Source organism: Trachurus trachurus, assembly GCF_905171665.1.
Source record: "Trachurus trachurus genome assembly, chromosome: 1".
NCBI classification, from domain to species: Eukaryota; Metazoa; Chordata; class Actinopteri; order Carangiformes; family Carangidae; genus Trachurus; species Trachurus trachurus.
In genome coordinates this window covers 39,902,526-39,925,853 of record NC_139891.1, presented here as the reverse complement: position 1 = coordinate 39,925,853, position 23,328 = coordinate 39,902,526, and the positions used below count along the sequence as shown (strand labels likewise).

The 23,328-nt window shown below is 44.7% G+C and overlaps 1 protein-coding gene across 1 annotated transcript in view; it reads right to left on the bottom strand.

Moving 5' to 3' along the window:
* The window catches only part of LOC310984605 (echinoderm microtubule-associated protein-like 6), a gene marked incomplete at both ends in the record, with an annotated part of 51,499 nt that overhangs the window by 9,717 nt on the left and 18,454 nt on the right, over positions 1 to 23,328 (bottom strand). Inside the window, 19 exons of the mRNA XM_083969857.1 lie at positions 4,227 to 4,325; positions 5,569 to 5,698; positions 6,484 to 6,562; positions 6,664 to 6,790; positions 7,143 to 7,344; positions 9,478 to 9,645; positions 10,476 to 10,564; positions 11,372 to 11,503; positions 11,593 to 11,745; positions 11,827 to 11,968; positions 12,089 to 12,216; positions 12,872 to 12,983; positions 14,750 to 14,952; positions 15,801 to 15,901; positions 17,937 to 18,030; positions 19,701 to 19,806; positions 20,164 to 20,350; positions 21,743 to 21,843; positions 22,826 to 22,932. Coding sequence (XP_083825983.1) covers positions 4,227 to 4,325; positions 5,569 to 5,698; positions 6,484 to 6,562; positions 6,664 to 6,790; positions 7,143 to 7,344; positions 9,478 to 9,645; positions 10,476 to 10,564; positions 11,372 to 11,503; positions 11,593 to 11,745; positions 11,827 to 11,968; positions 12,089 to 12,216; positions 12,872 to 12,983; positions 14,750 to 14,952; positions 15,801 to 15,901; positions 17,937 to 18,030; positions 19,701 to 19,806; positions 20,164 to 20,350; positions 21,743 to 21,843; positions 22,826 to 22,932 — 2,460 coding nt within the window. The remainder of the gene's footprint in view (positions 1 to 4,226; positions 4,326 to 5,568; positions 5,699 to 6,483; positions 6,563 to 6,663; positions 6,791 to 7,142; positions 7,345 to 9,477; positions 9,646 to 10,475; positions 10,565 to 11,371; positions 11,504 to 11,592; positions 11,746 to 11,826; positions 11,969 to 12,088; positions 12,217 to 12,871; positions 12,984 to 14,749; positions 14,953 to 15,800; positions 15,902 to 17,936; positions 18,031 to 19,700; positions 19,807 to 20,163; positions 20,351 to 21,742; positions 21,844 to 22,825; positions 22,933 to 23,328) is intronic.

The window sequence follows — 23,328 nt, the reverse complement described above, 5'->3', positions numbered from 1 at the left end:
CACACCGGGTATGTTTCTGTTGTTAGGGATAACTTTGGACTAGACACCTCCCTCCTCCACCGGACTGGATCGGACTGGATCGGACAAGACCAGACTGGATCAGACTGGACTGGATCGGACTGGACTGGAATGGACCAGACCAGACCAGACCATACTGGACCAGACCAGACCATACCAGACTTGACTGGACCGGACCAGATCGGACCGGACCGGACCGGACCGGACCGGACCAGACTGGACCAGACCAGACCGGACTGAACTGGACCAGATCAGACTGGACCGGACCAGACCAGACCGGACCAGACCAGACCTTCTTCTCTCATGTTCTTCAGGAACAACTTCCTTGTCTTTTATCACTGTGATTCGTTTCTCTCACGTGTTCCCTGTGATCTCGGCCATTAAGGGGTTAATACAACAGTCGTCATGCCGACTCACACACATGCTCTGATTGGTCAGCACAGATACGACAGGTCCAAGCTTCCAGAACAACACACACACACACACAGACCACATGGCTGGTGTAACATGCTGCTCTGAGCCGCCGTGTTCACACTGACGAGGAGGAACTCAGACCGGTTCAGAAGCAGCAGCATCCACAACGTTCATACACCGAGTCGGTAACCAAGGAAACGTCACTTCCGGTCAGAGCCGTGGGGGAAAACAAAGCGATTCCCCCGTAGACATACATGTGGAAACGCAGCATTTTAAACCTTTGTCTAACGCTTGTCCGCTGTCATGTCTTAGTTTGAATCACTTGTATCTGATGACAAAGAGCTAGATATTAAAAAACTCATCACGTTCCGGGTCGATTGTTGTCCGTACATTTTAAAATATTGGGTCTTTCACAGTTAGTCACATCTCGCCTACACCGAGTCGGTAACCAAGGAAACGTCACTTCCGGTCAGAGCCGTTACACGGTTGGGTAAAGATATAAAAGTTCAGGTTGTGGTTTTTCAGTTTATTTGCGGTGCAAAATGCTACAACAACTCTTAGGCATCGTCTCCGAGTGTCTAGAGCCGCCGGCGTCGACCAAGGGAACGCCACCTAAACGTCAGACACACACTTCCTCCATAGACAGACGGATGTGACTGACTGGAAGTTGTTGTCATGTATCCATGACAACGGACTGTTGCAGTCCGTAGCAACAGACAGTCGATGTTTTTACGATGTTAAAAAATGTAGTAAAGTAGTGTAATTGACATGTTGAAGGTGAAGTTTCACCTCCAGAGGGTTAACAATGGTAGAGGGGACTGAGCAGTGACAGAGCTACTTGGAGCTAACGTCCGGAGAGGTGGGACTATTTTTTTCACAGTGAGGCTATTTTATTGGATAATATGTATTTCTGGTTGAATAAAACTACATGAAATTGATGCGTATTCCTCTTTCATATTGTCGTGGTATAATGAGCATATACCATGGCCTGTCGTGATATATCGCTTAAATGCACGGACAACAATCGACCCGGATTGTGATGAGTTTTTTAATATCTAGCTCTTTGTCAGCAGATGCAAGTGATTCAAACTAAGACAGCGGACAAGCGTTAGACAAAGGTTTAAAATGCTGCGTTTTCACACGTATGTCTATGGGGGAATCGGTTTGTTTTCCCCCACGGCTCTGACAAGAAGTGACGTTTCCTTGGTTACCGACTCGGTGTAGTATGTCTAACGTCGGCGCTGTTTGTTTGGCGGTTCGTGAGTGTGACTGAGCGAGGATCCACATCAGTGTGAACACGGTCTCTGAGGGGGCGGAGTCAGTCGGGGGGCGGAGCTACAAAGAGACTCAGACCTGAGCGGGAAACTGCTGCTGATACTCACCAGACACCTCGGCCTCTACACCCAGAGCAGCAACAACACCGACACGTTAAACACACGGTGGATGAGTCAGTGAATGAGTGAGTGAGTGACTGAGTGACTGAGTGACTGAGTGAGAAGCAGAAAGGTGAGCAGAGTCTCTTACCTGGCAGCTCAGTGATGTCGCCTGGTGATGAGGTGGCGGTGACAATGAGGAAGCAGTGGAGAAGAACAGAGGTGCGATGGGACAGAGCAGCATCGTGCATGAGAACAACAAGGTGAGTTCAACGTCTGCAGCGGCTCATCAGGCCACGCCCACACACACTGCACTTTGTTTTTTACCACTACCACCCCCCTTTTTTCTTTTTTAGAAATGTACCACTTTTTCTAGAATTGTTTTTTACCACTTTTATTATTTATTAATTTTTTTACTTTTTTTTTTTAAATTTTACCACTTTTTCTAGAATTTTTTTATACCACTTTTATTATTTAGTCATGTTTTCCTTTTTTTTCTTTTTTTCTTTTTTTTTTTTAGAAATTTTACAATTTTTTCTAGAATTTTTTTAACTTTTTTATGATTTTTTTGACCACTTTTATTATTTATTAATTTTTTACTTTTTTTTTTAATTGAACCACTTTTTCTAGAATTTTTAAAAAATTAATTATATTTTTTTACCAGTTTATTCTAAAATTTAAAAAAGAGAAATTTTACCCCTTTTTTCTAGAAAATTGTAACTTTTTATTTTATTTCTTTATTTTCTTTATTTTGTTATAGAAAACTTTTTAAAAGATTTTTTTTACTTCTTTTTTTTAGATTTTTTTTTTTTACCACTTCTATATTATTTATAAATTTTTTTACCTTTTTTTTCAGAAATTCTACCACTTTTTCTAGAATTTTTAAAAAACGTTTACCTTTTTTTTTTTTTTACCAGTTTCTTCTAAAATAAAAAAAAGATAAATTTTTACCACTTTTTTCTAGAAATTTTTACTTTATATTTTATTTTATTTTATTTATTTATTAGTGTGAATGCTGAAAGCATTCACACTATTGTTCTTCTGTTCGGCCATTTTCTTTATACTTTTGGCACTTAACTAGTCCTTCATACTTTGTGCTATTTCAACAATTCTCACATCAAAATGTTCAGCCTTTTCGGGACAGGTGTGCTATTACTTTTCTCTTTTCAACTATTCATACTTTTTGCAATATTCAACTATTTCTCTTTCCCCATAGAGAATGCATTGGAACAGTCTTGAAACTCTTCAAATCTTCTTCAACCTCTCTTCTCCACAACTCTGTCTGTAGTCCAGTTGGTAAGCTGGCCGCTTGCCAACCCCAAGGTCACTAGTTCGAATCCAGGCTGAGCAATCTTGTTATGTGATGTTGAATTCTGCTCCCCTCCCCCACCCTCAATTGGTTACAGGTGTTCGTTAAGAGAGGCATTAATTGCTACTGCCACCATTTGCAGCACATCATCACATTACAATGGCAACATGTTTATGTCTGTGCTCTCTGTGGCGAAGCGGCAGAGTAAAGGTTTAGTGATCATGAGGTTGTGGGTTTGATTCCTGGTTCAAATCTTGCCTCAACAACAATTATAGTGAATTATTTTCCCAGTCGTCCTCTGTTGACTTCTGATAACTTGCTTCATGTTGAAACTGCTGCTCTCAGCCTGAAATTCACAGAAATTTTCATTCTAAGTCATTCAAGCTTGACTCTCAAGCTTTCTTGGTGTTGACACAGTGTGTTTCCAACAGGTGCAACTTTGGGCTCGTTAACTTCAGAGTGAGACAGAGTGCAGCTCATCAACAGACAACAGTCTCTGTAACTGTGTGTACACTGTGGCCTAGAGGCAAAGTCAAAGTCTACTGACCATGAGGTTGTGGGTTCGATTCCTACCTCAGTCAAACATTTGTATGGTGATCACTGCTTGCACTATTTGCTAATTCTGCAACAGTGTTCAGCTGCTTTCAGCATTCACACCATTTCCATTCTTGGAAATGCTTTTTCTAGTTTATTTTGTTATAGAAATCTTAAAACTTTTTTCTAGAATTTTTTAAAATTATTTTTTACTTTTTTTGGGGGGGAGATTTTTTACCGCTTTTATATTTTTTAATGTTTAAACATTTTTTGGAGAAATTGTACCACTTTTTCCATAGATTTCTCTACAATATTCCCAAAAAATTGACGCCATTGGCCCTATATTGAACGTACATTGACAAAAAAAGTAACATTCTTCAGTCTCAGAACAAATATTTGTGTATTTCTGGTGTTTGCTTCAATATTTTGTCCAGTGGGCGTCTTACAGAAAAACCACATGAACTTCATATGTGATTGTTCACATGTGGTGTGAAAAACTTTGCACATGTGAATCATGTGGTTTTGTCTGAGGAGTCTCTGTGTTTGTAGCTGATGAAGATGAGGACGAGGCGACTCACCGATCTGTCCCGTGGCGATGATGTTCTGGTACTTGGGGTGCTGGTTGACCGTAAGACAGAGGATGTCGTCGGTGTGCTCCAGGTAGAAGCTCTGAGTTCCTGTCAGGACAAAACACACGCGTTTGTTAAAGAGGAACTAAGCCCCCAAACCACTTTTTTCTGCTGAAAACAAATATATTTGGGTATAAGGTAGTGTTGTCAGTTGATTCTGGTCCAACTTTTGACATTTTAGTCAAAATATTTCAACTTGGTGTATTTTGTAGTAAAAATGCAGTGTGACTGCCCTCTATGGGTTGAAACACGGCTATTACAATCGAATTTTTCTATTGGCTGAGATGGAGGCAGATGACGTTTTGGAGGCAGCTTTCGTCACCGGCCACCAGCTCCCCGACCAATCAGCTGCCTGCCTCTAACGGTTGCTAGGCAGTTTAGCTGCTCTGCTGCGGCTAACGGCTGCTAACAGCTGCCTGAACGGGAATCGTTAGTGCGGCCGGCGCTGGCGCTAACGAGCCGTTAACGAGCTAACGAGCCGGCGGATCAGCTGTAGATGCACTGTGTTAGGGCTCCTAGTAGTGTCCGCGCTACTAGTGCTGTTAGTAGCTCGTTAGTAGCTCGTTAGCGCTAGCAGAAGTGTCGATGTGTGTTTATTACTTTTTTTTCTCTTTTGTGTGATTTCGCGGGTGTGAATGGGGCGCAGGGGGGAGGGGGGATCGGAGAGTGCTCCTGAGTCCCGCCCATAATCAAGGCATTTTTTGAATTTCAAGCTTAGAGCACGTCATCCAAAACTGAGGGGTTTAGTTCCCCTTTAACTACATGACTTGTAACTTGTTACGAGTGAGAACGGAGGCTCTCTGTCTCCACCTGGAGGCTGAAAACCAACCTTGCAACATCAGTGCACTGCAAAAACTCAAAATCTTTCCAAGAATATTTGTCTTATTTCTTGTCAAAATGTCTAATTTCTAGTCTAAACTAATCTCTTTCCACTTAAAATAAGACTCATCACCTAAAAATTAACTTGTTTTTAGACACTTTTTACTTCTTTCAAGCAGATTTTCACTTGAAATAAGTAGAAAAATCTGCCAGTGAAAGCAAGTTTTTTGTGCTTGTAATAAGAAATGGTATATATCCCCTGGTCCATCTGTTTTTTTTTTTTGGACGGCTTTGTTGTAAACAAATGCACATGGCCAGGCAGAGGTGTAGCAAAGTAAAGGGCAATTTCCACTGGATGCAGATTTGTTTAAATTCAGTGTCAGTTTCATGCATCCTGTGTTGTGATTAGGTAGGCCTGCTAGGTTTGGTCTAAAGGTGTTTGTCTAGAGATTATAACACTTTGGCCACCGACCGGCCGACAGGTTCTGGATCACCACGGCAGCGGCGGTGTGGAAGATGATGTCGGCGCCGTCGTTGAGGTAATGCAGGTTGTTGCGACAGTCGAAGCCTCTGTAGCCGAAGACGTGGTCCAACAGCAGCTCCTGAAACACACAGAGACAGAGACAGGCTGTGTTCGAAATCATCCACTCACTCACTCACTCCCTCTCCACTACATCATGTAGACGATGTAGGGAACGACGGGAGGAGAATTCAGACGCTACACGGTCATTTTCTGGACGTGGTTGCGTCAGCTGATGCTCCAGCTTTAGAATCATGTAAACAAACCGGACACATAAAAACGTGAGCTGTGGCTATTAGCTTAGCTCGTTAGCTGTGGCTATTAGCGTAGCTCGTTAGCTGTGGCTATTAGCTTAGCTCGTTAGCTGTGGCTATTAGCTTAGCTCGTTAGCTGTGGCTATTAGCTTAGCTCGTGAGCTGTGGCTATTAGCTTAGCTCGTTAGCTGTGGCTATTAGCTTAGCTCGTTAGCTGTGGCTATTAGCTTAGCTTTTACTCCATATTCTACTACAGTTTCTTTATCAGATTGATTTAATGCTGCCTGTTCATGTTGGGATGCTGCTGCCCAACTCCTGCTGCTCAGGCAAACGGAGCGAAGGCAAATACGTCTGAGGAGTTTTTTTTGGTAAATTGCCTAAATAAATCCTAGCTAACATGCTAATTTGCTTCCTCTTCTTCTCTGGCAAAACACGACCGCATTGCATTGTGGGATACGGGAGTGTACATCGCTTGTTCACTCAATTTTGCGGTGCATTGTGGGTGTTTTGTCGTCCACTACAGAGTGGATGAAATTAATCACGGAGAATTTGAACAACACTACAAAATGGACGCTGACGGACGCTGACGGACGGCGATGGAGCTGGGACTGACCTCCACCACCTTCTTCTTCTTGGTGACGTTGTTCCTCAGCAGCTTGTCGGGCAGCGGAGCAGCTCGGCTCACCGGAGGCCTGAGGACCAGAGGAGTTCACAACCACATGCTACTGTTTCCTTTATCTCAACTATCTTTTTACTGAGAGCAAGCTACAGGATTTACAAAAACAAATGGTACCTCTCCTCCACAGGAAGCTCTTTGTGCTGCAGGTGAGGTTTGGTTCCTGACATGTTCCTGATGTTGGCTGAGTAGATCTTGGTGACGTAGTCCACCACCTTCTCTCTGGCCACGTCGCTGTCGTAGCCTGGAAACACACAGATGAAACCTTTAAATGGAGCCTTCACATAGAACTCACAGAGATACAACAGCCTGTTCACTCTGCTGGAGCTACAGCCAGATTAACTCCTTGTTGTAGAGCGGCTGAGTGGCCTATCAGTCAGAAATAAAACACAACTATACGACCCAATTACAATCTGCTGTCTATGTTCATCATTTTGTTGGTAAAGGAGTAACTCAGGGATGAAAAAGACTTTCTATCCATCTGTCCGTCCGTCCGTCCGTCCATCCATCCATCCATCCATCCATCCATCCATCCATCCATCATCCATCCATCCATCCATCCATCACCTAGACCTCTGGTCACCATGACAACAGACCTCCATCCTCCTCGGTGTCGTCGTCCGACTCCTCGCTGTCCACAGCCTTGTTCTCTTTGTGTCCCGGAGCTTCTCTGGTCCAGATCATCAGCGCCGTGTCGGCCCCTCCCACCGACAGCAGCACGCCGTCGTCGTTGGACCAGCGCACGTTGCTCACGTTGGTGCTGTGGCCCACGTACTTCTTAAACTTGGCAAACTGGCCCTGAGGTCAGAGGTCAGAGGTCAGAGCAAAGATATTCAGTATAGGACGAATCTCCTTGTTGTTTACAACTACTTCCTGGTAGAAAACCAGCATGAGAACAATAGTGATGAATGAGAGTTTCACTATATTTATCATTCATATCACTATATCGCCGTTTAGACTAATCTGATGTTTGTAAAGTTTATAAAACCAATGATTGGACAAACATTACTATTTCTGTGTGCACGTTCTTGTAATTAGTCATGGTTATCATAGATTAGCAGGGCTAACGGTTAGCTACCTGTTTAACTTTAATAACTCAGTGACTCAATAAACGGTCCATGAAAAAATATTTTCTCCAGCGGATATCTGAGTTCCAACATGACTGAGCTAACTGGAGTAGTTTCATGTTGTGTCCCACAACGGGAGGGTTTTACCAGCTGACGTCCTGATGTTAGCTTAGCTACCGCTGTTAGCTTAGCTACCGCCGTTAGCTTAGCTACTATGATTCCGCCAAACTGAACACAAAACACACACACAGAAATAGTGATGTTTCTTCAATCATTTCAGATTTGTCTAAACGGTGATAGGACGTGAAAAATATGATATATAGCTAAACTCTCGTTCGTTACTATTGATCTCATTCACATTACGTGCTGGTTTTCTACCTGAAAGTAGAATGTAAACAACAAGGAGATTCGGTCTATATGGAAAGATACTCCATGAGAGGCTCCAATGATAGAAATGGTTTCACTTCCTGTCTCTCTAAATGGGCGTGGCCAACCGTCACCACCTCGTCTGTGAACGTGTGTGTGGATTTATCCACCACTTTCCGGAGAATGCCGCTGGGTGTCGCCATGACACTCCATTCCACCGTTACTGTATTGTTGATAGCATAGACTGGTTGATAGACATCGGCCGTGATTACTTTATTTATAATTATCACGTTATTTTGAATGAGAACAATACGGACGAGGTTTTAGCTTTATGTCACATGACTACTCTGATGTTTATGAAGTCTATAAAACGAATTGTTGAACAAACATTTTAGATTAGCTGGGCTAACCGTTAGCTGTTAGCCGTTAGCAGTGCCAATAAACAATAACTCAATAAACGGCCCATTTCCAGCGGATATCCTAGTTCCAACATGACTGAGCTAACTGGAGTAGTTTCATGTGGTGTCTGACAACGGGAGGGTTTTAACAGCTGACGTCCTGATGTTAGCTTCTGCTGCTGTTAGCTGTCAGCAGCAAAGCTAACAACTACGATAACCATGACTAATTACAAAAACGTGCACACAGAAATAGTAATGTTTGTTCAATAATTCGTTTTATAGACTTAAAGGAGTATTATCGCAAAATTCGGCCACTAGATGGAGCCAGGCGGAGCTTATCAGATATAAACAAGTGGGCAGCTGTCAGAGAGAGGGAGCAGCCTCATTTAGTCCCCCCCCGCCCCCCTCCTTCCCCCTCCCCCCTCCTCCTCCCTCACCGCCGAATGAACGTGCAATCGCGGGAAAAAGAAAACTCACTAGTGGAAGCAGCAGCTCTACGTCGCGCACAACCACAACAACGACAACAACAACTGAAACGTCCTCCTCCTTAAAACGCTGAGAGGACAGCTGAAGAAAGACACAGGGACGTGGAGACAAAGTGTTCTACCAGCGATGCAGTGACTGTGAGCAGCCTGACACTGCTACATTACTTACTGTTGCATATTTGTCCGGTTCGGAGGTCGGATTTGCGAGTTCCGAGTGCATTTTAACGCAGCAAGCGCCGGGCCGGCTTGGATCATAACAAAGACAAATGCTGCATTTGCCCCACGGACACTATACTGTTGGCGATTTTTTTTGTAAATTTAGTTATGGCTCCCCCCGACCCATCTTTTGCATATTTCAGCTTATTTTATGCTATTACTGCTGTATTTGCGATAATGCTCCTTTAACAAACATCAGATTTAGTCAAAACGGTTTTGGCAGCCCGGAGCCCCCACATTTGGTACCTACACCGGTGGCTAACGCTACCAATTAGCTGCTAACGCTACCAGTTAGCCACTCGCTAGAATGCTACTAAAACCCACTTCCGTTGTGGTGCGACGCAGTGGATCATGGGAAAAAAAAGTGGTGGACAGGTGGGTGTCAGGTCGGCGTCTCACCCGGGACGGGAAGCTGAAGAGCTTGAGGAAGCCGAAGTCGTCTCCGGTGGCGAGCAGCTTGCGGTCCTTGGTGAGGGAGGCGGTGTTGACGAAGCTGAGCGTGGGCCAGATCCCCTCGCAGGACGGACCCAGCACCGAGGTCCAGCCGGCCCAGTCCAGCTTCTCAAACTGAAACAACAAGAGTCCAAACGCTCAGAGACACAAACAGAAACAGAAAGCGAGTACCCAGGGGGCAAAATCCCAGTTTTTTGGAAAACAGACAGGGAGCGTTGTAAAAGGTTTGACAGCAGAAATGATCTGTAGGAACTTCAAGGATTAAAACCTGGGTGGACAACCCGGTCAACTAGCTGCTGGAAAGCTACAGGGGACAAAACCCCTTTCTGGGCTCATTCTGCTAGAGAAATGATGTAAATGCAAATATTTAGGTACTACAATGGCATAAATAGTCATACAACTATAACATTTGGCAGAGAGTATCTTGACACATAGGGGGAGGCAGGAAAAAAAGATTCTGGGGTTTGTTGCAACTCGATTTTAAGATATCACCCTCAACATCCCAAAAAAGACAAAAAGTACTGTTCGCCTGACAAATTCTCATGAAAATTATTATTTTCCAGCACTTTATGGAGAATATCTATGCCTAACATGTAGAAAATTTTCTTAATTCATAAGCTTCCATTTGAGTCCAAGATAGCCTTTCTATCTCAAAGCCCCACTTGCTGTGGCCAACGGTCTTCTCTATCTCTCTGTTCACCAGAAATAGAATGTTTTCTGATCATGTCAGTTAACATGGAGTTTTACACAATAGGTGTTGCATTGTTTGGAGACAGCCTGTAGCTTTCCAGTAGCTAGTTGACCAGGTTGTCCACCCAGGTTTTAATCCTTGAAGTTCCTAGATATCATTTCTGCTGTCAAACCTTTTACAACGCTCCCTGTCTGTTTTTTTGCTTTGCCTCCTGGGTAGAGGGTGTGAGGAAGCTGAAGGACGGAGAACAAACCTCGGCCACGCTGATGTTCTGCTTCCGGCCTCGTGGCGCCTCGAAGAACAGCTGCTCCTTGGCTCCCGTGTTCACCTGCAGCAGTTTACCTGGTGGGGGGAGGGGGGGTAGAGACATCTGTCCTCAGCTGTCTCCTCAAGCAATAGCATTTTAGCATGTGCATCTTTGCAGGAAAAGTGCTCTATAAATAAAGTTTTGATTGATTTTTTTGATTGATTTATCTGAAACACTCAGGCTGTGTCCGAAATCCCCCCTACTCTCTATCTAGTGACCAGTTGTTGTAGTGGTGTCTGAATGTTTAGTGATTATTAATGTTCACTATATAGTGACTGAATCTATCCCACAATTCACCGCCACATGTAGTGAACATCCGATGGTCACTAACCGGAGCAAGATATCCCATCATGCATTGTGGTCACGGATGGCCGTTACCACAGCGGCCCAGAGCAACCGGTGTAGCTACCAAATAAATGAAGTAGTGACCGGTGTAGCTACCAAATAAATGAAGTAGTGACCGGTGTAGCTACCAAATAAATGAAGTAGTGACCGGTGTAGCTACCAAATAAATGCAAGTAGTGACCGGTGTAGCTACCAAATAAATGAAGTAGTGCAGCAGCCTCAATAAATGTGTCCAGCTGCCAGAGTTGTCCGGTCGCGGCTTCCACAGACTCACAACAAACGTCGGAGCAAATTTCCTAACAAGCGTTATAAACTGACCACAGACTCTGGATAGCGATGCTAATTTATGTTAGCCTGTCTATGGTGTTTTAAATTATACATATATATTGTGCTACCTCCTGGTGTGTGTGTGTGTGTGTGTGTGTGTGTGTGTGTGTGTGTGTGTGTGTGTGTGTGTGTGTGTGTGTGTGTGTGTGTGTGTGTGTGTGTGCGTTTACCTCTGGAGTCCCAGTCGATGTGTGTGATGAAGCTTCCAGCTCCTTTACAGATTCCCACTCTCTTGCTGGTCAGGACGTTGTAGATGTCCACGAAGGAGTCGTGGGAGGCCACGGCCAGGTACTTCCCAGAGTCTGAAACACAACAACACGTGTCATCACTGTAACGACCGACCAATCAATCGTCTTCACCCCGTGTGCCCGTGTGTGGTGCGTTCAGGTACCCTGGGAGAAGCGGATGTCAGAGATGAGCTCCCGGCGGTGGTGGAAGGTCACCATGTCCTCCAGCGTGTCGGCGTTCACCACCAGGAAGCTGCCGTCGTTCAGACCCACCGCCAGGGCCTTCCCGTCCGGAGAGAAGGCACAGCAGCGGCCACCTGACCAGACACAGGTCAAAGGTCAAACACACACAGGTCAGACATCAACAGGTGAGAGTGACCTGCAGGTCCTTGTCTCACCTTTTTTGAGCTTGCGGACGGCGACCATGCGGTGATTGGCCGACAGCTCCCAGATCCTCAGCGTCTTGTCATCGCTGACGGTGGCACAGACAGGAAGTAGAGGATGAGCCGCCAAACCCCACACCTCTCCCTCCATGTGACCCTGAACACAACACGCAGACAGAGACAGAGTCAACGTCTCGTCATGAAGACAACGCTGTCTTTGTCAGAACCGAACTGTCTCAGAGATAGGAGCATCTCGGTCCGTCTCGGTCCGTCTCACCTGGACCAGCAGCGTCATGGGACCGCTCTTGTCGATCTCCAGAACTTCTCCGTTCTTGGTTCCCAGCAGGATGTGTCCGTGTCCCAGCGTGATGGCTCTGATGGACGGGTTGTCCTCCAGCAGGAGACCTGGGGCCAGAGCCACAGACCGGTGAGACTCCACAGAGACACAGAGACACAGACACAGAGACACAGAGTATTCTGCCCTCCCTGAACGTGCCATGCTAGTTTGGCAGATAGCTAAACAGTTCTTCAACGAGAGGCAAAGTCTTCTTTCTTTTTAAGGATTTATTTATCACTCCCAATGAAGTTAATTGTAAAACTGAAATACAAGAAAGAGAAAAATAATATAATATATCTTTAAACAACAAATATGTTCAAACAACACCGTTTGAAACAACAATCACACTTACAGTAGCCATTAGCATTCCCATTAAACAGCTAGGAATAAAGTCCGCTAGCTCAATCTCCGTTAGCTCAATGCTAATATACAATGCAAAACGTTAACAAAAGGCTAACAAACTAGCATTGTTACAGCGGCAAAAAATATAAAACAGCTGCCATCTTAAACCAATAGCGGTTACAATAACACATTTAACTACATATATGTTGTTCTCTTAACTCTTGAATTGGCACTGCTGAAGTTCGGCTGCAGACTGACTGCTTCTGCTAACATCTACCTCTCTCTACCTCTGTCGCAGTACTGCCACCTTCAGGCAGAGACGTGCATACCAGAGAGGACAGCACACAGAGACAGACACAAGGACAGAGACATGAACCAGACCTTTAGACGATGGAGACAGAGCAGCTCTTTTGATGGCGTACGTCTTCAAACATCTCTCAAACATGTCGTCCCACAGCTCCACGATGCCGTCCTTCCCCCCCGTCACAAAGCCCTGGACAGGAGGAGACAACAAGACAACCGTCAGCTCTGACCTTCAGGACGACTCAAGGTCACACAACTCAGTCCACAACCACAACCAACATTTGATTTGATCAAGATCCTCAGTTAGCTGCTACAGCTGGTTGCCTGGTAGCAGCTCTGGTAAACATCCCAACATACTGAAATGCTCCAGGTGTTAAACATCCCAACATGCTGAGATGTTCCAGATGTTAAACATGCTGAGATGTTCCAGATGTTAAACATCCCAACATACTGAGATGTTCCAGATGTTAAACATCCCAACATACTGAGATGTTCCAGATGTTAAACATCCCAACATGCTGAGATGTTCCTGATGTTAAACATCCCAACATACTGAGATGTTCCAGATGTTAAACATCCCAACATGCTGAGATGTTCCAGATGTTAAACATCCCAACATGCTGAGATGTTCCAGATGTTAAACATCCCAACATACTGAGATGTTCCAGATGTTAAACATCCCAACATGCTGAGATGTTCCTGATGTTAAACATCCCAACATACTGAGATGCTCCAGATGTTAAACATCCCAACATGCTGAGATGTTCCAGATGTTAAACATCCCAACATACTGAGATGTTCCAGATGTTAAACATCCCAACATGCTGAGATGTTCCAGATGTTAAACATCCCAACATGCTGAGATGTTCCAGATGTTAAACATCCCAACATGCTGAGATGTTCCAGATGTTAAACATCCCAACATGCTGAGATGTTCCAGGTGTTAAACATCCCAACATACTGAAATGTTCCAGATGTTAAACATCCCAACATACTGAGATGTTCCAGATGTTAAACATCCCAACCAAGGGGGCAGTTGTGGGTCTGAGAAGTGAAGCTCACTTCCGCGTTCAAAAAGCTGCAATCCCCTCGGCTGTCGCTGGGGGCTGGCTCCAGAAGGGAGCAACTCCAATTGAGCCCCATGTTAAAATAGCCGATTTTACAGCTTAAAAAAACATATTTACAGCCTGGTACATTTTAATTTTTTGGTCTCAACCGATAGTTTCTACCCCCGCACACACTCTGAGGGGGGTGAATTTTTTTTAAACTCTACCGTTTTACTATTATTAGGGTTAAAGTTCTGGCCAATTAGGGCGCAGAACCGTTGAGTGACAGGTCCGGAGACCGCTGCTACGAGGCCAGTGGGCGGGTTCTCGGCCGGCCAACGGCCGCACCGCTCCAAATATGGCAAGTAGAATCCAACATGGCGCGGTTCAAACCCCCGTAGTAGCGGCACAAAACAGACTCCCCCAAACCAATGGGTGACGTCACGGTGCTACGTCCATTCTTTTTACAGTCTATGATCCCAACATGCTGAGATGTTCCAGATGTTAAACATCCCAACATACTGGCTGAGATGTTCCAGATGTTAAACATCCCAACATACTGGCTGAGATGTTCCAGATGTTAAACATCCCAACATACTGGCTGAGATGTTCCAGATGTTAAACATGCTGAAATGTTCCAGATGTTAAACATCCCAACATGGTCCAAAGACTCCAATGGATGGATGGATGGATAGAAGGATGGATGATGGATGGAGGTGTGGACAGATGGACAGACAGATAGATGGATAGACAGATGAATGGAGGTGTGGAGCCACCTTGTCCAGAGAACACATGGCGAACACGGGACAGACAGACAGACAGACAGACAGACAGACAGACAGACAGACAGATAGATGGACAGACAGACAGACAGATAGATGGACAGAGGGATGGATGGACAGATAGACACCTTGTCCAGAGAGCACATGGCGAACACCGGCCCGTCGTGGGCCTTGATGGTCTTGATGAGCGTGGTGTCTCTCCAGATGTAGACGTCCCCGTTGGTGGCGCCGGAGAAGACCAGGTCCTCTGAGCGGCCGTAGCACGCCGACATCATCGTCTCCTGTCTGCCCAGATTCCCAAATATCCCCCGTTTGAAGGTCAGGCCGCCCCCTGGAGGATGCACACGGGAAACACAGCGGATGAGATACAGCAGATGGAGGGAGGAGACCTGGAGACCTGCACAGTCAGACCCCTTGGTTTGTTGCTACAGCGCCCCCTGTCTTGTTGCTAATGGATACAGATAATGTACGAAATATGGACAACATGGATGGCAGTAGGAACGTGAGGATCGAACGTGAATCTCATTGTTCGTTTAAAGGGATAGTCCTCTCATGTGGACTAAGGGCTGGGAGAAGTTTCAGAGTCCTCCGTGGCTTCTCTGAGTTACAGGGGGTCTCGGTGTAGCAGTGCATGTCCACATAACGGTTGCAAATGGATACCAACTGTCTTCATAACAAAAAGACACACCAAAAAACATCCAAATACCTCCATGCTGCTCGTATGTAATGTCCCTCTTGTATTGAAGCCCCGAAATGCAAAATTGTCCCGAAAAAAATTAAATAAGTCTATATTTCAAGCTTGTTTTGTAGCGGAAGCTTCTCGAAGCTCCACTTCCCGGTTCGTCAAATTTGGACGTTCGACACTCACGTTTCCTACTGTCATCCATATTGTCCATATTTTATATCTGTATCCATTAGCAACAAAACCAATAGTAAACCCGTTCAATAGAACATTTAAAAGCATTTTATTTCATTACAGGTTATTAAAAAAAGTTTAAAAGTGTTCCAAGCTTCATAAACAATTCGATCTTGGTGTTTTATTTGGATTTTGCCCTGTCAAAAAACTGTGCAGTTGCAGTTGTACATGTCAACCACTAGGTGGCGCGTTAAGGGGTTTGACTGTGCAGCTCTCCAGTCTGCATTCAGATACTGTTGATGGCGTGCGGCGTCGGGCTTCACCTGAGTGCTGCCAGAACTTGATGTGCTTCATCCCCACGGTGACGAGCTTGTCCATCCTGAAGGGGTTACTCCTCACCACGAAGATCTTCTCCTTGTGCCCCCTAGAGGACAGAGAGCGTCACTACACCTCCCTCCCCGTCTGCCGAGAGGAGGCCGAGTCTGACCGACCGTATTATCCACCTGAACGTTTTGCTTTAAAGGACAATTCCGGGCAAATTCAACTGGGGGCTGTATGTTCCTAACATTTTAGGTCTAACAGAAGGAATCTGAAGGTTTCCAGTTTAATGTCTCCTGTTTTACGGTAGTTGTGTCTGTCCCCGCATCGCCACGGCAACGATGAATGGGAGCGGATTCAAGTTCTGCTGCTTAGGCTGTTTCCATCCCTCAAAGCCACAGACAGCGTCAGATGGTGACTCAAACATGCACCCAGAAGTTTATTTACTTCAACAAGCCGACATGTTTGTAAAACTAGATCTAATTCAAAGTCTGGCGGAGTCGAGACCCAAGTTGACGCTCGGTGTGTTCAGGTGCAGTGGGAAGCTCCCGTTTGTGTCATAAACACAGGAATATCAACTCTGGACTTGCTTCAAGTGTACATTTTTTTCCACAGACAGCATCAGATGGCTGCTAAAACATGTGCCGAGAAGTTTTTTATTTACTTGAAGCAAGTCAAGAGTTGATATTCCTGTGTTTATGACACAAACGGGAGCTTCCCACTGCACCTGAACACACCAAGCGTCAACTTGGGTCTCGACTCCGCCAGACTTTGAATTAGATCTAGTTTTACAAACATGTCGGCTTGTTGAAGTAAATAAACTTCTGGCTGCATGTTTGAGTCTCAATCTGACGCTGTCTGTGGCTTTGAGGGATGGAAACAGCCTAAGCAGCAGAACTTCAATCCGCTCCCATTCATCGCTGCCGTGGCGATGCGGGGACAGACACAACTACCGCACAACAGGAAACATTAAACTGAAAACCTTCAGATTCCTTCTGTTAGACCTAAAATGTTAGGAACACACAGCCTGAGTTGAATTTGTCCTTTAACATCATATATTATGTTCTTCTTTGTATGCGTGCCCTTTTTTGGAACTGAAGGAAAGTGTGAGTCGGTGCTCTGCTTCATGGACACTGCTTTCATCAACACATCAATATACCACAGGTGTCAACTTGATGACATCACAACTGTACAATCATGAGACTTCACAGACATGTAGCTCAGATCAAAGTGAAGAACTTAACCCACTGGCTCCAAACTTTTTTTTGGCTCATGACATCACAAACTTCTGGCGACCGCGCGATCACGTCGCAACGGTCGATCAAGATGTGTCAACTCAGATATTTCTATGTGCTGCATTTTATTTTAACTTGATTTATATTACAGAAAGTGAAAGTATCGAATATAGTTGTTCAAGATTGTGTGGTGTTAATCATAATGTTTAAAAGAATGATGATTAGTTAAAGGGATAGTTCAACATTTAGTCAAATTGGCCCATTGCCATAATCGCTATAGTCATAGCAGTAGGTTTGTTACCTTTAATTGTCGGTGCAAGCTATTTTTAGAATGGCGGAGCAGAGCCGTGAGCTTCATAGCATAGCGTGGTAAATGTGCAGGTCACAACTTGTCCACCAGAGCGTTGTGGAGTTGTTGGATTGTGTATTTGATGAGTTTGATGAGGGAAACCAAGAAATCCCATAATGAGCCTCCGTAGCGTAGCTCTGAGCAGCTCACGGCTCTGCTCCGCCGTTCTAAAAACAGCTTGCACCTACAATTAAAGGTAACGAACCTACTGTTATGACTATAGGGATTATGGCAATGGGCCAGTTTGACAAAATGTTGGACTATCTCTTTAACTATAACAACGCTGAGCTGCTATGATGTAACGCTTCACTTCCTGTGGCGATGTGGAGTCATTGGTTCCCTGAGTCTTGTCTGTCAGGTGGTTGGGTGCAGAGCCAGCATGTTTCTGTGGGGAGGCTGTGCCTTCAAGACTGCAGTCAGGGACCAGTAACACAGGGGGTTACTGTGCCCTGAGTGCAGTCTGCCAGGTGTATCTCTGTCTGTATACCTGCACATACGCACCGCCACACCTGTGGGTCAGGTGTGTACATGGTCAGGTTGTACTCAGCTGTGTGTACCTGGCCTTGGCCAGTCTCTCTCCTTTCTTCCAGTCCCAGATTACAATGGAGTGAAAATCATCGATTCCCACCGAAACCAAACTCTTCCCATCGGCTGAGACACGGAGACACAGAGACACAGAGATACATGAGAGACAACGCTCCGACTGAGGAGACAAGACACGGACATGTTACACAACTCAGCAGCTCAACACACACTCCGGTCTACACTGACAGGACTTAGGAATAGCAAATGGTGTTTCAGGAATCATATAGGGATAATGAATGGTGAGATAGGACTAATAAACGGTGACAGGGATAATGAATGATGGCATAAGGATAATGAATAGTGAGATGGGGATAATAAATGATGACACAGGGATAAGGAATAATGACATAGGGATAATGAATGGTGAGATAGGGATGAGGAATGGTGTTTAGGGATGAGGAATGGTGTTTCAGGAATAATACATGGAAGTGATGATTTGGTCCTGACAAGCGGTGACATAGGGATAAGGAATGATGACACTTGGATAATGAATGGTAATATAGGGATACTGAATGGTTACAGGGATAAGGAATGTTATACAACAGTTAGTTCCGACCGGTCCCAACCGAGCAATTTGATTGGACAAGAGACGTTCCATAGTGCTGATATACAGTATAACAGCACTGCGACTTTTTACAGACGTTATCACTCCGCTGTTCAGCTGCACAGGAGCTAAGTCAGAGCTACGCTCCCCATACAGGAGCTGCCCCATCTCTCTGCTGCTGCTGCTGCTGCTGCTGCTGCTGCTGCTACAGTTATAAACGGACCTGAACATTAAAACCTGGACCTGACCTGGTCCGTCTAATTGGAGATAAATCTCTACTAAACCCGGCTGGAAAAAAATCGCCGCGGGGGCAACTACGTTTTGACGGTGATGTGTTTTGATATTAGCGTTAGCTGTTGTTAGCCACGTAGCTCAGCTACTTAGCTTCAACTGTGTTTATATTGATTACATAGATGATGAACAAATGTAATACGGTATCGATAACGTCTCTGTATGTCTTCATGCTGGTCCTGTTGCTGCGGTGCTGATCAGACACGGGCTCAGAACCAGAACCAGCACTGGAAGCAGCTCGGTGGAGAAGCTTGTAGCTCGTAGCAAGCTAGTTTAATGTTTAGTGTTGCCTGGCAACAGCCTTGCCTCCCTTCCAGTTGCAGAACTATTTCTGTTGGCGGAGCCAAATAAATGATTAAATAAACAAACAAATCATAATCTCTTGTAGTTTATTACTGTTCTAAAATGCGCTGGTAGCACTGTTGTATAAAAGCAATATCACACTCGAGGTCGTGCTGTTGTAGCTGTATATCAGCACGGTGTGATTATCTGACCGAATCACAGCCGTGCTGATATACAGTACAACAGCACTCCCTCTCGTGTGATATTGCTTAAATGACATAGGGATATTGAATGGTGACATAGGGATAATGACTAGTGACATGGGGATAATAAACAGTGACATAGGGATAAGGAATGGTGACAAGGATAATGAATGGTTACAGGGATAAGGGATGGTGAGATAGGGATAAGGAATAGTGAGATGGGGATAATAAATGATGAGTTAGGGATAATAAATGATGAGTTAGGGATAATGAATGGTGACATAGGGATAAGGAATAGTGATATAAGAAAAAGGAATGATGACACTGGTATAATGAGGGTTTTGGGTGTAATGGCCCTTTAAACAACAACAACGTGGGGAAGCCGAACGGCGCGGTGTGTGGTGAGTGTAGCCTACCTGTGAACTCCAGAGCGCACACTCCTCTGCTGTGATGTCCCTTCAGCAGCGACAGACACTTCAGGGTCTGGATGTCCCAGACGTGGACCGCCGGGTCTCTTCCCACCTGGACACACACACAGCCAATCACATCCCTGCTGCGCTCCGATTGGCCGGGCGCCGGCGGTGTAGTCTATGTGATACTCAGGTATACCCAGCATACACAACTTTTTGTATTATTGTTTGCCCACCCCTTTTTTTGAGAAATTTTACCACATTTTTCTATAATATTTTAAAAGATTTGACCACTTTTTCTAGAATTCTTGACTAATTTTACCAGTTTCTTCTCAATTAAAAAAAAAACGTTTTACTATATACTATTTTTACATTTACCTTTTTTTTACCTAGAGTTTCTTTGACTTTTTAACTTTTTAGTTTATTTTTTTTCCAGAAATGTCTCTATAATCTTAAAAGCCGGGCGTACCTGTGCCGAGGCCACGTAGTCTTTGAGCGGATGCACGGTGAGGCTGAGGATGTCGTCATCGTGGCCGAGGTAAAACCTCTGGCTGTGCTGCAGCCGGTTGTAGACGATGGCGACGGCGGCCACGTGGTAAACCACCTCGCCCGTCTGGCTGTAGAACAGGTTGTTCCTGCAGTCGAAGCCGCGGTAGCTGCAGGGAACAGGAAAACACTTTGAAGGGCTGGAAACATTTATATTATAGTGAACAATGGAACTGTGTATTTGTTTTCAGGTAAAACCTCTTTTAGGCCGTGAAAATAGGCCGTTTCTTTGGGTCTGTTCACAACACTGTATGTTGTAAATCTCTGGGCAGGACTATTATGGGCTGGCGTTGCTAACGGGAGGAGTGCAGAGAGTCTTCTACTGCAGTGGTTCCCAAAGTGTGGTACGCGTACCCCTAGGGGTACGTGAGCACATTGCAGGGGGTACGTAGAAACATTAATTAATTTATTACCAAGATGATAAGTAGATATTCCGAGTCATTTCATAAACCCATTACTGAAATGGTACGTGCGCCACATAGTTCCCCCCAGAAGACAACAACCTGTAGCACAGCTTTGTATAGTTGTCAAAAGTATTGATGCAAAACGGCGCATCTGGATACATGACTGGTTTCTAAAAGTATCGATATTAACAGCGCCCCCCCACAGCGCCCGACGCGCGTGACAGGCAGAGCAGAGCAGAGCAGGCGGCGTCCAGAGCGTTTGGACCTGAGTGAGTAACAGAGTTACACAGAACTAGATGCACGTAGGGTGAATTTAGCCCTAAGAGTTTAAAACGGCGATATTAACGGCAACACTCCTCTGTCGTCTCCTCTCTTTTTCTCCGCTGTCTGCGTGCACGTGTGTGTGTTGTGAGAGAGGAGGGAGGAGGGAGCCCCACCCGTCAGAGGAGAGGAGATGCATTCTAATGAATGTAATGAAACAATAGCAACACGCTGGAATTGCACAACTCAAAAAAAAAAAAAACATCTGTTATAAGTCCTTTTGATTATAATAAAAAATAAAATAATGGAGCAATAATAAGCTGGGAGGCACTGCTGCTGTATTGAATATGATGTTATATTCAATATTTTCCTGGGCATTGAGTTTGAAATGTGACAATCCTACAACTCTGTGAAGACACATTTGACCACAACAAACACCAGAACAGCCAGAAACAACTAAAATGCAGGAGAATGTGTGTAAAATGTCTTTGTACAAATTGAAGAGAGAAATTGAAATGATTTTTCGTTTCATCATCAGTTGTGTTACGTTATATATGACCACTTTTGGAGAATGATCAACACGTAAGAGAGAGGAGGTACTTGTGGTATGGCAAAAAGGCTCTGGGGGTACGCAAGACAAAAAAGTTTGGGAACCACTGTTCTACTGCAATTAAAGTACTTAGGGGCTATTTGGAGATCATACAACCACACTTTTTAAAAAAATGATACTATCCCTTTAACATTAACTTTACAACAACATGGCCTGGTCTCTATATAGAGAGTAGAGGGGGTTCAGACACAGACAGGGTTTCAGTGAGGGTGTAGTAGAGTTTGTACCCGTGAACAAACTGCAGGCGAAGTCCTTCCTCCGGAGCTTTCTGCCTCTTCAGAGAACCGGTCAGCTTCTTCCTGAGCTGAGGCAGATCCTCCTTGTACACCTGTAGACACACACACACACACACACACACACACACACACACACACACACACACACACACACACACACACACACACACACACACACAGGTGAGTCCAGGGCCGGCCGCTGGAACACTCTATGCGGTTGTTTAGGGCCACAGCCGTTAGGTGGGGGGCCACATGATCAGAAAGGTACCGGGGTTCATCAAGTCATTTAAACATCCTGAGGTCTGCACGTGCAGCTATGAGCTTTATATGTAATGTGAAGTCAATATTCAGCTTCTTTTATCTCACATTGGAGACATTTGGTGAAAACAGAACGGCAGAATGACAACATTTGTGCTCAAAAAACAATCTTACAAAATGTCATGTTAGACTTGTTTTCTACACGTATCTATTACTGTATTCATATCCTATTTCAAGCACCAGAACAGTTCATTCTCATGACTGAAGGAGTGTTTTCACAAGGGATTTGACATTTTTCAAAAAGCAGACCTCAAATTTCCAGCATTTGGCCTAAATTATTTCTTTCTACAGTGTTGTAGGACAAACTGGCCTCAGTGTGCTTACAGCGGAGGTTCTAATATTTAGACATAAAACACTTGAGTATTGTTACATCTGCAAGTATCTTCCAGCCTCAGAGTCTCACCTGTACACCTGTACTCACACCGTTTACACTCAGGACGGGAGATTCAACATTCATTCATTCCCACTGCAACACAGCTGTACAACTCCTCAATCTGATTCATTATGTAATGCAGTCACCTTCAGCATCCTGGACCCAGCACTTCTTTAACTTCTTAACTTATTAACCTTCTACACGCATCTCTTATTCATATATTTATTTATTTATTCTGTGTTTTAATACACTAGTATGTGTTTTTATGTCTTCATGTATTTTTACTCAGTGTTGTTGTCTGTACTGTCTCGCTGCTGCTCTGTGACATTTTTAATTTCCCCTCGGGGATTAAATAAAGTATTTCTATTCTATTGTGTGCAGACCTGGCGTTCGTAGTTGGTCTGAGCTTCCTGTTCGATATCCGAGTCCAGCTCCGGAACGTCCGACACGTCCGAGTCCGATTCCCCGCTGTTGGAGTCGGCGTAGCCCTCTGAGACACAACGGTATCAACATCAATAGCATGTTAGCCGCCATTAGATAGATAGATATTTAGGGAAATTCATGCTAAACCGCTGATGCACGTTGCCTTCAGGGACAGTTTTTCATCATCAGTCTCTGTATTTCCCTCTAAAACAACTCTGTGTGGTAACGTTGTGTTATTATCTCATAGCGTGGTGAATGTGCAGCTCACAACTTGTCCACCAGAGCGTTGTGGAGTTGTTGGATTGTGTATTTGATGAGTTTGATGAGGGAAACCAAGAAATCCCATAATGAGCCTCCGTAGCGTAGCTCTGAGCAGCTCACGGCTCTGCTCCGCCGTTCTAAAAACAGCTTGCACCGACAATTAAAGGTAACGAACCTACTGCTATGACTATAGGGATTATGG